General features: G+C 37.2%; 1 protein-coding gene across 3 annotated transcripts; it reads left to right on the top strand.

Annotated features, from left to right (window-relative positions):
- Positions 1-4072: 4072 nt before the first annotated feature.
- Positions 4073-13306, top strand: LOC108674426 (molybdate-anion transporter). Of its 3 annotated transcripts, XR_001931044.2 has the most exons (4): positions 4077-5344; positions 5549-5801; positions 7135-7216; positions 7399-7513. XR_001931044.2 is itself a non-coding variant. In XM_018162375.2 (3 exons), exons 1-3 carry the CDS (start codon positions 4241-4243, stop codon positions 7503-7505), a joined length of 1464 nt encoding a protein of 487 aa, XP_018017864.1. In that variant the 5' UTR covers positions 4073-4240; the 3' UTR covers positions 7506-7513. The 3 variants fall into 3 exon arrangements, 2 of the variants coding, with proteins under 2 accessions (XP_018017864.1, XP_018017872.1); XM_018162375.2 differs by lacking the exon at positions 7135-7216 and having other exon boundaries at positions 4073-5344; XM_018162383.2 differs by lacking the exons at positions 7135-7216; positions 7399-7513 and adding an exon at positions 11538-13306 and having other exon boundaries at positions 4080-5344.
- The last annotated feature ends 227 nt before the right edge of the window (positions 13307-13533 follow it).

Here is a 13533-nt window from a genome sequence, read left to right as displayed (position 1 = left end):
TATATATCTAATGGGATGAAACGGGGTAGCAATATTAGTTATAGGGTAAATCCAGGGAGGAAGTAAACAAAATATTTATTTGCTTTATAGTTTTTCAGCAAGCCACATCATCAAATTGAAAGTAGACCTTGCTGCTTGAGCACAAAAAGTCGGTTGAGCCTGCTGAGCTGAGGATTGGCGGACTACGAACGTTGGTAAGAGGAGCTGTGTCATTTTGCAAATTGGTGAGTAACCTATCTGAAGAACTTAAGATTTTAAGAAGGGCGCTAATACCTTCGTCGGTGCTGCGCCGTATCTTAACCAAGTAGGTAAGTAACTATCTGAAGATAGTTGCCAACTTGCCAGTTGCCAGCAGGTTTTTTTTTACAATTCCAATATTCAATTCTTTTGTAGTGCTGAACTGCTGATACATAAGTAGGAGGGGAATAATAGAAAGAAGATAAGCCATAAGGAAGTATCAAGTATAGGCTATCACATTTTTTTGTTTTGGTAATTTGTAGGAAACTAGGATTATTAGTTTGTTTCTTTATAGTTAATTTCATTGCTTATTGGGAGTTGTAGCTTGTAAACTGAAAGGAAAGGAAAAAAAACATCAAGAGTAATGATAACATCTGATGGAGCTTCTGAACCTGAGGCTGAGTGCCCTGACTGCCCTCTTCTAGTCTTCTTGACTTGTGATATCCTGTTCACTTTTCAGAAGACCCCACAGCCACAAGGAAAGATGCCCCAGATAGATAATTCCCCTTTGCCAATAGCCTCTTAAAAAACAAAAGTCTCAAGCCTGAACAAGAAAGGCTAAAGCTAACACACTTACACTCTAGTCTGGAAAAGTCCTATTTTTGTCTGAAATATCGCGGCTCTAATATCATATAATTTCAGTAGGTATGAAATATATATGCCTAAATCTGGTATTTTTCTGGTATTTTCTGACTTACAGCAAATTTACTGCATTTAGTTCCACCTCTGAAGTTTGAACTTCCTCCAGCGTAGGCGTGGATTATATTATTATTTATATGAATTGCCTTCAGAGCGGCGCGATTAGAGCTTTCCCGCCATTTTTGGAACCGCAAGTTTAACGCAAGTTTTCATGTCAACCGGAACTCGAACACCACAGCAGAGAGTATTTTATGCAGCTAATGAATTTCGCAAACTTTGCTGGAAGAGAGATTATTGAATTTTAGAAAAAAGGCGGGATAATTCAATGAAGGCTGGTGGCAGAGCTGCAATCTTGATACTCTATTGTGATTCGTGCTATAATAACCTACATAACAATTTTCATATGATAGTTATAATTTTTGCACATTCAAAGTACACATGACATAACATAACGCACCCAGATTTGGAAACGATTATTGCTCAAATGAAGCAAAAACTAAACGACAGACCATTGACTTATCTTGCAAATTTATATATTCATATTATGTATCACATAGCATAATTACGCTCTGTAATTATGCCATATTGACCTAATTTGTATAGTCCATTTACGCGCATTGTTATTAGGTATTGATCGTGTCGATTTTTCCGGCCGGGAGGATGTCGGTAATGTAAATGTAGTCACAACATTGGCATGCAGGATCGTACTGTTGACATACAGGTTCATACCCTACTTGCCGCAACCAGTCCAGTCATTAATTAGAAGGCACCGATGGCACATTCAAAGCCATGTTGCCTTCTTTAGTTCTGTAATTCATGTCCGATTGAATTGTGATCTATGAATGAATATTCATTACTGTGCTGACTCTTAGAACCTGAGTCCTGAGTTGACGCGGTAGCAATCTAGTTAACTCGTATCCAACCACAACACAGTGCGGATACACGTTTGTGTGTACGGTCAGTGTGATTACATAATTTGCATTGCCGCGCGTCCATATTTAAACTATTTTAGCTTTCTAAAAATACGGCGCTGTCGACGCACGGCGCATTTTTTTGAATTCTGGTAAATCATGAGTCAGGACAACCAGTTCAAGTTTGTGCAAACTTGCCAAACTCTACTCCACTGCTTGAGACCCAGAATTCAGCTGAATTTCTAATTTTCTACCCAGTACTTTGGAAACAATGTTGAAAGAACCAGTGGGTGCCCCTGAGGAAGTTAGAGCTTTTTTCTCCAACTCCAATGATATTAAGATGGCAAGAGAGATAGATAAGTCACCTTTTGGAAAACACAAAATAGCATCAATTAATATCTTTATTGTAACTTTCTGTGAACTAGGGTAAACACACCATATTCTGACACCTTGAGGATGTAGCAAGAAATAAATGGCTATAAATAGATCACCGTATGTGCAACTTGAGTTCTGATTGGTTTACGTCACTCAAAACACCACACTATGCGCCAGCAATGATGAAACGTCACAAACTGTTGCCATATTTTTTTAAAAGCCTTTAGAATTCAAATCTACAAAATCGCTGAATTCCGACACTGTGTGTGACTAAATGTGGCATATTGTGAGACTAATTCCGACAGCTCTTCAAAATCGTAATTTGTAATTCCAACACCCTATGTCGGAAATAGTTTTTACGTGTCTAAAATCCTCTCTTAAATCAATCATCTATTAATGTATTTACCACTTAAAATCAGCAAATACAAGTATACTTAAAGGATTCCTAATATATTCACAGACTTATTTAAAGGTCTCAAACCATAATATTCTTTCTACACAAACAGTTTGTCACTATTTAGTAAGCAAGGTCAACTATCAACTTTCATACATGTTTTGATGTTCTCGCTAGGCTGACTTGGACTTTCGTTTTGTGGATCTTAACATTTTCTGCTAGACCTAGTGTTTTGCGGAAATCTTGCACGCAATAGTTTGATGCAACAGCATCTTGCAACAGCGTGCCCAAATGAGGGCAAATAGACGAAACACGTCCAACGTTACACCCGACGACGACTCGGAGACGGAGGACGACGAAGGCGGCGCATCAGCGTGACCGTGGACTACGACATCCTAAAACTCGTCATAAGGTCATAAGATGTCACTATTTCAACCATCTACACATGCATGAAACTAAGACCAAGCTTAATACAAAAGAAAAAGTTGAGGGGTGTCGAAATTACCCACAGTGTCGGAATATGGTGCATTTACCCTAAGTGAAGACCAATTTATTAAACTTCTGTCAGTTACAGCTATTGGGGATAATGGGATAAGGCTATAAGATGCGGGAAGCCTCAAATGTAATCAGTTGCCCATGGAGTCATTGGACCTATTGGTTTGGAGACTAAGATGGATGAAATTTTCATGGAGTTAAGCAGCCTTACTCCACTGTGCTATCAGTTAGAAGAATCATGAAAGGCAGAAATGAAGTCCCCACTCAGTGCATGAAGTTGACCATTGCAGGTAAACAGCTGCCTGAGTAAGTTTTTGTGGGGTACTGTCAACTGGGGTGACTTCAAAGGCCACACCTACAATGGAAACAAATGGCAGCAAAACAAAATAATAAACATTGGCCGAAGTCACCCCGGTGGCAAAAGTAAACCACTCACTTTGGCCAACGTTCATTATTTTGTTTTACTGCCATTTGTTTCTGTTGTAGGTGTGGCTGAAGTCACCCCAGTTGATGGTACCACACTTTCCAGTCTGGCTTTTTGTAGATTGCCCATGGGCATTGGCAATGTTATAACTGTCAGGACTTTGGCCACAATACGGTGCATTGTACAGCTAAGACTAAATGTCCGATTTGCACAGGAGACCACAGATACCAGGCTTGTCCAAACAGAAACTCAGAAAATGCCAAGTATTCAAACCACCTTTAATGCAATGCATTAGTTGAATCCTTGATTTATTGCGCTTGATAGTTAGCTATCATTATTTATATTCTTCTGGAGAACATGTAAAAATATTCTCTTAATTGGGAGTTATTTTACTGATCATCTCCAAATAATGATATTGTGCATATGTTACATGTTTCTAAGTCCTTGAATATTGTGGGAGACAAAAATTAATTTTCATCACTGGTTTGATGAACCTACTGCACTTTCCACCACATCAGCAGATAGGTATACAATAAGGTCTTAACTAAACTGTTGAGCTGTTCATTCTGCTGACAGTTGATAGGTTATTATTGTGACTTATTTTAAACCAATATTAATGAATATTCCTTCATTTCCAGACAAAAGAATTCTAAACAAGAACAAAAAAATAGTTATCAATTTTGATTATGTGTTGAGTGCTTCCTTTTGCCTTCTCCAATATACTTCACTTGAAACCTTGCCTTGAATTTTCTAATTCCTATCACAATGTCTATCACTATGTTGGTATATCCTGTTTTCTGTGTGCTAGTTTTGGGTGCCTTGATTCTACAATTTACTGCCAGCAAAACTCAGCAACAAATTGCATCAGGAAATAACCCTCATTTTAAAAAGTTCCAGTACTCCTTTTTCCTTGTCTACTTCATGGCTTTATTCTCTGATTGGCTACAAGGGCCTTATGTTTATAAACTATATTCACACTATGGCTATGCTAGTAATCAGATTGCTCTTCTCTATGTTGTTGGCTTTGCTAGTAGTGTAGTCTTTGGTACTACCACAGGCCCTATAGCTGATCGTTTTGGGCGCAAGAAAATGGCATTAGCTTTCTGTTTGATCTATTCATTCTGTTGTTTAACAAAATTGAGCTCTAGTTTCTTTTGGCTGTTTCTTGGTCGTGTCTTTGGTGGCATTTCAACTTCAATGTTGTTCTCAACATTTGAGTCATGGTATGTGTATGAGCACACTGAAACCCATGACTTCCCTTCTGAGTGGATTTCAGTAACTCTTTCAAAAGCAACCTTTTGGAATGGCCTTCTTGCCATTAATGCTGGAATATTTGCTAATGTTGTGGCAGAAACACTACACTTTGGACCTGTTGCCCCATTTATGTTTGCTATCCCTTTTTTGTTGTTATCTGGCATCATCATTGCCAAGACTTGGCCAGAAAATTATGGCAATACTGCTAACAATTTACGACATTCTTGCATGGAGGGTCTGCGAACCATTATCTTCAAAGAAGAAATTCTTTACTTGGGTATTGTTCAGTCACTTTTTGAAGCAAACATGTACATCTTTGTCTTCCAATGGACTCCTATTCTGGATGAACACAATGATACACCACTAGGCATGGTCTTTGCCTCCTTCATGGTGTGCATCATGGTCGGATCGTCTCTCTATGCTATTCTTCTGCACAAAAAAGTTTCTGAAGCAAAACTTCTTACCCTTGCTGTGATTATGGCGATGGTTTCTATGGCTATTTGTGTTCTAACAAGTGGAAACTCGAGCCTTAAGTCCATCACATATGCAGCATTTTTATTATTGGAAGTTTCTGTTGGAATGTACTTTCCTTCAATTGGATATCTACGTTCTCAGGTAAGCTCATCTTCAATGCAATCTATATCTCATTATTTAAACCTTAAGATAGTGCTGCCTTTACGAAGAATGCAAAGTTTGTTATGAAGCCATTACAGATGTAAGCAAAGAGACTGGTTTATAGTGAAAAAAATGTATGACAATTGCTTTTTGTTGAAGAAGTACAGCTAACAAATTTGTGTGGATGTTGCATCTTTCTTCAAGGTTATCCCTGAAGAACTCCGAGCCGGGATTATGAACTGGTTCCGAGTCCCTATGAACATCTTGACATGTAGTGGACTGCTCTTGCTACACAACCAGACAATGATCAGTAACACAGAGAGCATGTTTGCCATCTGCACCATAATGCTAGCTGTGGCGTTGGTGTCATCCATGCGCTTCTCAAAGCTCTTCTCAGTGGTTTCTGTTGCTGCTGATGTGCTAGCACACTCTGATGAGAAGCGTCCTCTTAATATTGGTGAGTATGCCGGGTGATTTATTGATACTGGTTGGAGGAATTTTATAGAATGCTCTTCCAGGAGAATTAACTTTATATTGTGAAAACTTTTGAGCTAGGCTAGCTGGCTATCTTCATAGTTATATGTGGCTAGTTGTTCTTTCAAGTGCCTGCCTCACCTTAGTCCTGATGTTCACTTATTCTCAGCCATCTTTGTTGTAAATGAATTATGTTCCTTTATTCTCTTACTCAGCTTTTGCATAGCTTGGATACAGAACATCATCATTTTGAAGTATAAACTTTGATCTAAAAATAATCATAGCTCAAAAAATGAAGTAAGGCATCTTTTTTTATTTGGGAAAATTTCTACAAAGATTTTTGCTCAAGTCAATCCTTCCCTTTATTGTTATGTAATTTTAATAAAACATTTCTTATGAATTGCAAATAATGAAAATGCAGAAAAGTATGGTTAAATTAATGGATCTTTTTGATGAGCATCCAACTTTATTCCTTCCTCTCCAAGAAAAATCAGTAATATCCTTTATTCTCTCTGATGGTCCTGCAGCTTCATGATGTAATCCATCCAAAAATGAGCCATATTTTGTTTACAAATTACAAGTTCCTTGAGGGATGATTTTGGCTGTGTATAAGACACACTAATCTGGGTAACATTACATATGTTTGGGTGATATTTACATTAGTTAATGGTTTAACACTTGGTGGCTTGCAGAACAATTAATATTTTTGTGGCTTGTTGGTTGCTTCATAAATTACCTTCACAGTCTAGGTTTTTCTATAACAATTATGGTAAAACCTCTTTTACTCAGCCATGATTCATGAGAAAGTCTTGAAAATGCATATAAATAACGCAAAAATAAAAATGTTATTCAATTTTAGTTTGTTTCCTTTCAAGGCATATAGCCTCACAACGAAGTGCAATAATGGATGTCCATTAATTTGTCTGCTCAGCTGCTTGTTTACATCTTTGATGTCAATTGTAATTAGTTCAATTTTAGAGGCAGACTTGCTAAGAATTTCTGGATTTTGAAGTCACTCCTGATTGGCCCACCCTTGATTTTGAGCACGACCACTGACTTCATCGTCATGCCCTTAATTTTGATACAACCCAAACTATTTACTCTTATTCAGTTATTGTAGCACAGGCAAATATCTACCAGTGTGTTTACTATTGGTATTACGGTATATTTGAAGTTTCATTGCTAATTGTTCTCTAAAGGAAAGCCAGTGACTTGCCAATTGAAATTGCGCTGAATCGTGCCAAACGGCACTACTCTTTATTTTTCACCCATACTTGGTGTTCAATTAATGATAATGTGATCAATGATATTCACAGGCACAGCGACCACCTAACTCACTGTCCAATTCCCGCAGTCTGATCAAAAGATTAAATGACCCCACTGCTCATTTTTCATTGGGTGGGTAAAATAAAATTTCTCTTATTTTATTTTTTACTATAGTTATTATACTATGAATTTGACTGCAGGAAGTCCTGGCATACATTGTACGGTGATCGATCCAACGCGATTAGTTATCCTAGTGAGGGTTATACAGAAGTCACGTTGCGCTCTGCTACCTTAGCTCTCCACTCTCTTGCCAGACGCTGATGACGAGGAGACGGACTACGGCTTTGCTATAGTCCACGGCAAGCGAGAGAACTCGCCGCCTACCGCCGACAAACTCTCTCATCTTGTCGTCCACAAATGAGAACTTTATCTGGGCCTATACTTTCAAAAAAAGTTAAGAGATCGTAAGTTCGTTAGCCAATCATTGACGGCCTTTCAAGCAAAATCCACAAATCATAGACAAGAAAATGGAGCTTAAGTACTTACGTTCACTTAGCGAGTTTTGAAAGTAGTATGGCCACTGGTCAAGTTCCTTATGCTTCGTACGGCGACAAGCCAGATGATCAGCAACGCATTGAAGATAATAGATATTATATTGTTTAACACAAACTGATGTAATTTGAATTGTGTATTGAACAATGAAGACGTCAGTTCAATGGACTGCCTTTTACGCACTGAAGACTCTAGAAAATTAGATTGTTCACAGCCAGCAACTAAATTATATTATTTACTGCGATATAGAGAAAATGAAGTGTATACTAATAATGTAGCGTCATTAATATGAAATGTGCCGGAGCATATATTGATACCTGCCCTTGTGGTTAATCATATTAGTTATAGCTAGATCTTGCGCTGAATCCGGTGAGATTAGTTGAATGGTTTTCTGCATAGATTAAACTCTTCATTGTCACTAATGTAGAAAGTGACTGCAAAACAGCTCTATAAGGAAAAATGATTCAAGGGTCAGAAGGATTGTCTCTTATTGGTAATTTCCAGTGACATCTTTTGTGTTCGTAGCTCCTAACCAAAAGTTGTTACGTTATTTATTATTACATTCACGGAGAAAAATATTCCAATTCCATGATTGCACATTTTCTTGCATCAACCTCAGCCATAACTTATTCTAGTTTCGCTATCAGTTGCTTGTCTGCTTCTGAGAGCATCTATTCTACCAGATAACTTTCATGTGCCGTTAATCGAGAACATTTTATGTATCAATACTGTCTTTTAACATAAATTTCTTCATGAAATAATGGCTGTTAAAACCTGGCTTTTATAACCGCTAATTTTATTATAAAACGGCGTGGGTTCCTTGAAGAGCTTCTCTTTTCACTATATGTTTCATAATCATCAACTTCTTGCTTTTTCTTTCTCTCTAACTTGTCTATTGTTGTTTGAGGACTAAACTACTAACGATCAGAATCAGTGGTAAACTGAATTAGATTATATCCTTTCAATTATGAAATGTTTAATTATGAAATATTAAATTATGAAATATTCAATTATGAAATATTTAATTATGAAATATGAAACATTATTTCGTTCGTCTGAAATGGTTGCGTTTACTGAGTGGAATCGCTGATTGTTTCGAAGTGACCGCTTGGCGGTCGCTCGAGATCTACCAATTGAAGTGTTCGCACGACTGTCGCTCCGCATCAGCAACATTACCAAGTTGTTGATGTATCACTTGACTTCGGTTAAGTTTTGATCCAACTTTGATTCAAGCTAATATTTTATACGCGAAACTAACATTAATCGTATCGTTAGCCATCTTGAAACCACGGGCATTTGGCATCTGTGTTCATTGGCTGCTGGGCATTAACTTTGTTTAAACCATCGTATTAATGTTACCGATATTTTTTATTGGTAGATCCAGTCAGTTTGTTGGTAGTGTATTTGTGATTATTTTATGATTTAGTGTTCTTGTTATTATTTATAACCAATGAAAGACTTACCTCTTATTGCTTGCTGCACTCGGTCTATGTATCTCTGATCACGATACTTCCTTTAGCTCATTTACTCTCATGGTCGAGTATCACTGATATTATTTCTTTGTTTTACATAACAATTATTTTTCGAGCTCCTCAACATAATGAACAGATGAACACTATCGCTATTCCAAACGCTGATCATTTATGTTTAGAAGGAGCCTGCTGCTGCTGGCCATCTACTTAACCCTACGTACCTTTTATTAACTTATATTTTACGTTAACTTGAATTTCAATCAGACGGCGACAGTATCTATGATAATCGTACTCTTTTTCTTTGCGGTTGAGTGGGAAGAGTTTTTAATGCTGGATGGATTGTAAAGAACTTGATGAAGCGCTTAAAATAAACTTTGTCGGTCCGACGTGACAGCTTGTGGAGATCGAGATGCCTGCGCTGGAGAGGTCGGCCCTTTGATGGACCTATATACTGTAATCCCTGAAATTGTCATACTAGAATATCTTGATTACGTTGTTTGATAGAGGAAATTTCTCAAGAAAAACCAAACCTTATGAATTTCCTTGATATGAAATGGAACAATGAAAACTAATAAATTTAAATTTGTTAGTTGTGCAGTCAATTAACGTGTGCTCGGAGTGAATCTTGAATTATTGACGATGGAATGTTATTTTTGATAAAATTAATATGTGCGATTCTTCTTTTGTACTTCTGGGGACCGCATTATGTGTTTCAACAGTTCAATTTACTCCAATTATCTTTGTAATTCCTGGGCAGTTATTCTATATCGTTCTGAATGAAGAGCCTCGTAATTTAGAATGCATGCTTCATGCATGTGGTACAGCGGCCTCTCTCTCTAACTCTTACATATTTCCTGATACCATTTATTATTTTCGGCTTATGTCTAGATATAGCGTTTTTGATTCATTACAAAACTAGTCTCAGGTCGTGGAACAAAAACATAATAAAACCATACATTTCTGTAACCGCAAACTTAGTCTGGATCCCTTGGTCAATTCTACAGCTTCTCCTGACTTTGGGCATCCGAGACCTGGTTGTGTTGATACTAATACATCTTTATAGTTCAGAGATCCAATTAGTTCTTATTAGGTCATTTACTTGTTAAGATTGTGTTTGTTGTTTTGTTGACGATTACAGCTAAGAATCTGGAGTTGCTCACTACGCCATTACTGTTGTGTGTCCAACTTATTTATAGTTTGTTACGCACGTTTGTGTGATTCATGAGTTTTGTATATTTTATTCACGTCTGATTAATTATTACATTGTTACATTTATTTTTGGCTGGCCTTGGCAGTTACATTGTTACATTTATTTTAGGCTGGCCTTGGCAGTTGGTTTACCGACGAAGGCTCTGTGTTGTTGTATTACCTGAGCGTCGACATGATTCTGGTCGTTATATGATTGGCATGTATTTTTTTGTATAGAGAATAGATTAGAATGGCGGTAAATCTCACCGCTATTATTGCCTGTACATTTTTCAAACAAATGATATTTAAATGCGCCACATTACTACCATCTCAAGTTCATTTGCATCGCTACTGAAGCGACTTCTTGTAATGTCGCCAATGTGCGATGCTTGCAGATTTATTTCCAATTCTTCTAACCAGGATGCTAGTTTGACGTGGATGCTAGCATTCTAAGGATGCTAGTTTGACGTGATGACACACGAAACTTTATCGACGACCAATGACAGCTGCCACTGCTGCAGTTGTGATTCTTCTTCAGTCGTATTTAATGTTTTTGGCTTTTGTTGGGATATTCATGAGTAAATCAGACGCGTTGTTATATATCAGCTCTATTCATATCTAAGTCATGGCTCTCGTGAGATGATGTGCAACTTCAAATCGTCGGTTCATTGAACCAAAAAAGATTACAAAGCAAAGTTATCATTATTTTTAAAATAAATTTTTCAAAAAAGATGAAACAATTGTATTTTGTTTCGAAAAGTGAATCAAGTCACTAAGCTTAGTGATTTCGGGATAGTAGAAGTCCCTCATTCATGTTGTCTTCGAAATTCAAATTCATTCACGAATGAAGGCTTTTGATCCATGATGGTTGGCCGCAAAATATTTGTCTCGAAAACAGATCTCGGCTTCAATCTAATTGCTCTCTTCCTTCACTGCGGAATGTCTTGATCCCAACTACTGCATGACAATGTGCGGGTATGGTTCAACAGCTACACAAATGCAAATTGTAATATTTACACGAGATATTAGCGTTTTTATGTAATCTTATTAACTTTTGTTGTATCAGGCTGCAAAAGAAATGTCTCTCTACCACTTATTGTGTCTTAACATGCTGTAGCCTAATTACCGGTCTTCTGAATAAATCTTCTCTAATTTATAACTAAATTCAATCTATACTCCTTGATATGATCGGTCAGGGAGGCATCAACGATACCTTCTTCAAACCCTACGTTCTGCTTCAGATACAGGAAAAACTGCCTGATTCGCTCCACTCCAGAGCCTCGACAACACGTAGCCGACGGGCTCCATCGCAAACCCGAGCCTTCACGAGACGTTGGATTTTGTCTTAACTTCTGTCGAGTTGTCGTCACAATACTACGAGAATGCCTTTTTCTTGGGCAGAGATGGTGGATGTTGTTGTATTTCATCAGAATATATCTGATGTAATGATGTTGTTGTATTTCATCAGAATATATCTGCTGTAATGCAATAACATATCGTGAGAATTTACTCTAAATTAAGTGTCCCGGATTAAAGCTCCCCTTGCTTCATCTTATTCTGCTACCTTCCCTTCAATTTATTTTAAAATACCATAGTTATGTTGCTCATATAGTTTATGTATTGGTATATGATCACGTCATACCTTATGGCGGGTCGATATTAATTGACCACTTTCCCTTATTATTTCACTTTCCCTCTAATTGAGCTGTACAATCTTCAAGTTGTGATTCGAGTTACTGATTCTTTCAATACTTAAGTAAACTTTCTTTTAAATAGTTCATGTTGTAATTAGTGAATATTGCAGTGAAGAGGAAAAATTATTTTGGTTGTTCTGTGCGGACAAATTCTATGGTTCTCAATCTTGTCTGTTTTGCTCACATCACTTAGTGGGTTCTGTTAACCCATTGCTTCGTACGGATCATTTCCACATCGTACGCTTAATTCCAGAGATCGTTCTTCAGGTGATCCAAATGCTCTCTGGTCGACATCATTTACCTTAAAGTTTTTTTGTTTTTAGATATTAGCATCGTTCAACATACAGTATATAGACGCGAGCGTTATCGGTCTTGTTATATTCAGTCTGTTTGATCTTCCCTTCGACTGATAATTTTAAGGTGCAAGGAAAAGGCATAATCTTCTAAATTAAAAATAATTCTGATTTATAAGTTGCCAAATTAAAATAGAAGTGAATTATTCCTGTGAACGAATATATGCTGATTTATTACATGCAGTGATGTCTAAAATAATCGTATCTGTATTGCGATTGCAGGTGTCCTATAGCCTGCAAAATGACCAATATGACTCTTGTCTCCTCAGGAAGTGACAATCATGCAGTCACTTCCTGAGCTTGCTTTCAGTATTGTCACTTTTGTGTTGTTGGTGCAGGTTAAACTCCCTTTATTTCGGTGGTAGCTTTCACACTCTTACAGGTTTCTTATCACAAGTTATAATTTGTTCACGACTCGTTCGGTCGCTCTCCAAGTCTATTCCTCGTGACTTCTAGCATTATTGGACAGAGGTTATAGGTTTTTAACTCAATATAGTAGCTTGTATGATCTTTTTGGATCCCGAAGATTGGCGAACAAACGACTGTCGCGCTGCAAATAATTTGATTTGTAGTGTGCATAGAATTGTGACGGAGCAGGACGTGTTGCGAACGAAATGGGGACCTGTTCATTGACGGCAGCGCTTGATTTCTTCAGATTGTGTCGTAAAAAATTATTGATATAAATAGGACCACAGAAAATGTTGTCCTATATTTTGCCTGTCGAGGTAGTCTGTGTTGTCTACACAACCGCTAGGAGATTCGGACGGTATAACCTACAACTTCTTTTACGTAGTTTACTTATGCTGCACGTGTTGTTTTACTGTACAACTTTATATAACATTCCATTATGACAGCACACGAATTGAAGGTTTGTTGGTCACCAATAGTTTGTGAAACAGTTGTATTATCTTGACATGTACTGTCTTGTCTATTTTTATGGAAATAAATTTGTTTCAAGACAAATATGTTGTTTCTTAACATTGAAAATAAATTGGCTTACAACATAGAACCTCCATTATTATCGGGTATAATGAAATATATCATTTTATTGAAGTTGTAGGCATTCAAGATTCTGAAGTAGCTTTACTCTTTGCGGGTTGAAAAACGAAGGTATAAAAATATTTTAATTGAAACTTCCAATATCTAGCGTCAAAGTGGACGCATTTTCATCAACTTCGACACACGCAGCA

The sequence above is a fragment of the Hyalella azteca genome, unplaced genomic scaffold (assembly GCF_000764305.2).
Source record: "Hyalella azteca isolate HAZT.00-mixed unplaced genomic scaffold, Hazt_2.0.2 contig10021, whole genome shotgun sequence".
NCBI classification, from domain to species: domain Eukaryota; kingdom Metazoa; phylum Arthropoda; class Malacostraca; order Amphipoda; family Hyalellidae; genus Hyalella; species Hyalella azteca.
This window is presented reverse-complemented; position numbering and strand designations above follow the sequence as displayed.

Excerpts from the sequence above, each read along its gene's own strand:
- LOC108674426 (XM_018162375.2), top strand. The coding sequence starts at position 4,241 with ATGTCTATCACTATGTTGGTATATCCTGTTTTCTGTGTGCTAGTTTTG. Across the intron at positions 5,345-5,548 it reads TTGGATATCTACGTTCTCAG|GTTATCCCTGAAGAACTCCG; the intron begins GTAAGCTCATCT and ends TCTTTCTTCAAG. Across the intron at positions 5,802-7,398 it reads GAAGCGTCCTCTTAATATTG|ACGCTGATGACGAGGAGACG; the intron begins GTGAGTATGCCG and ends CTCTCTTGCCAG.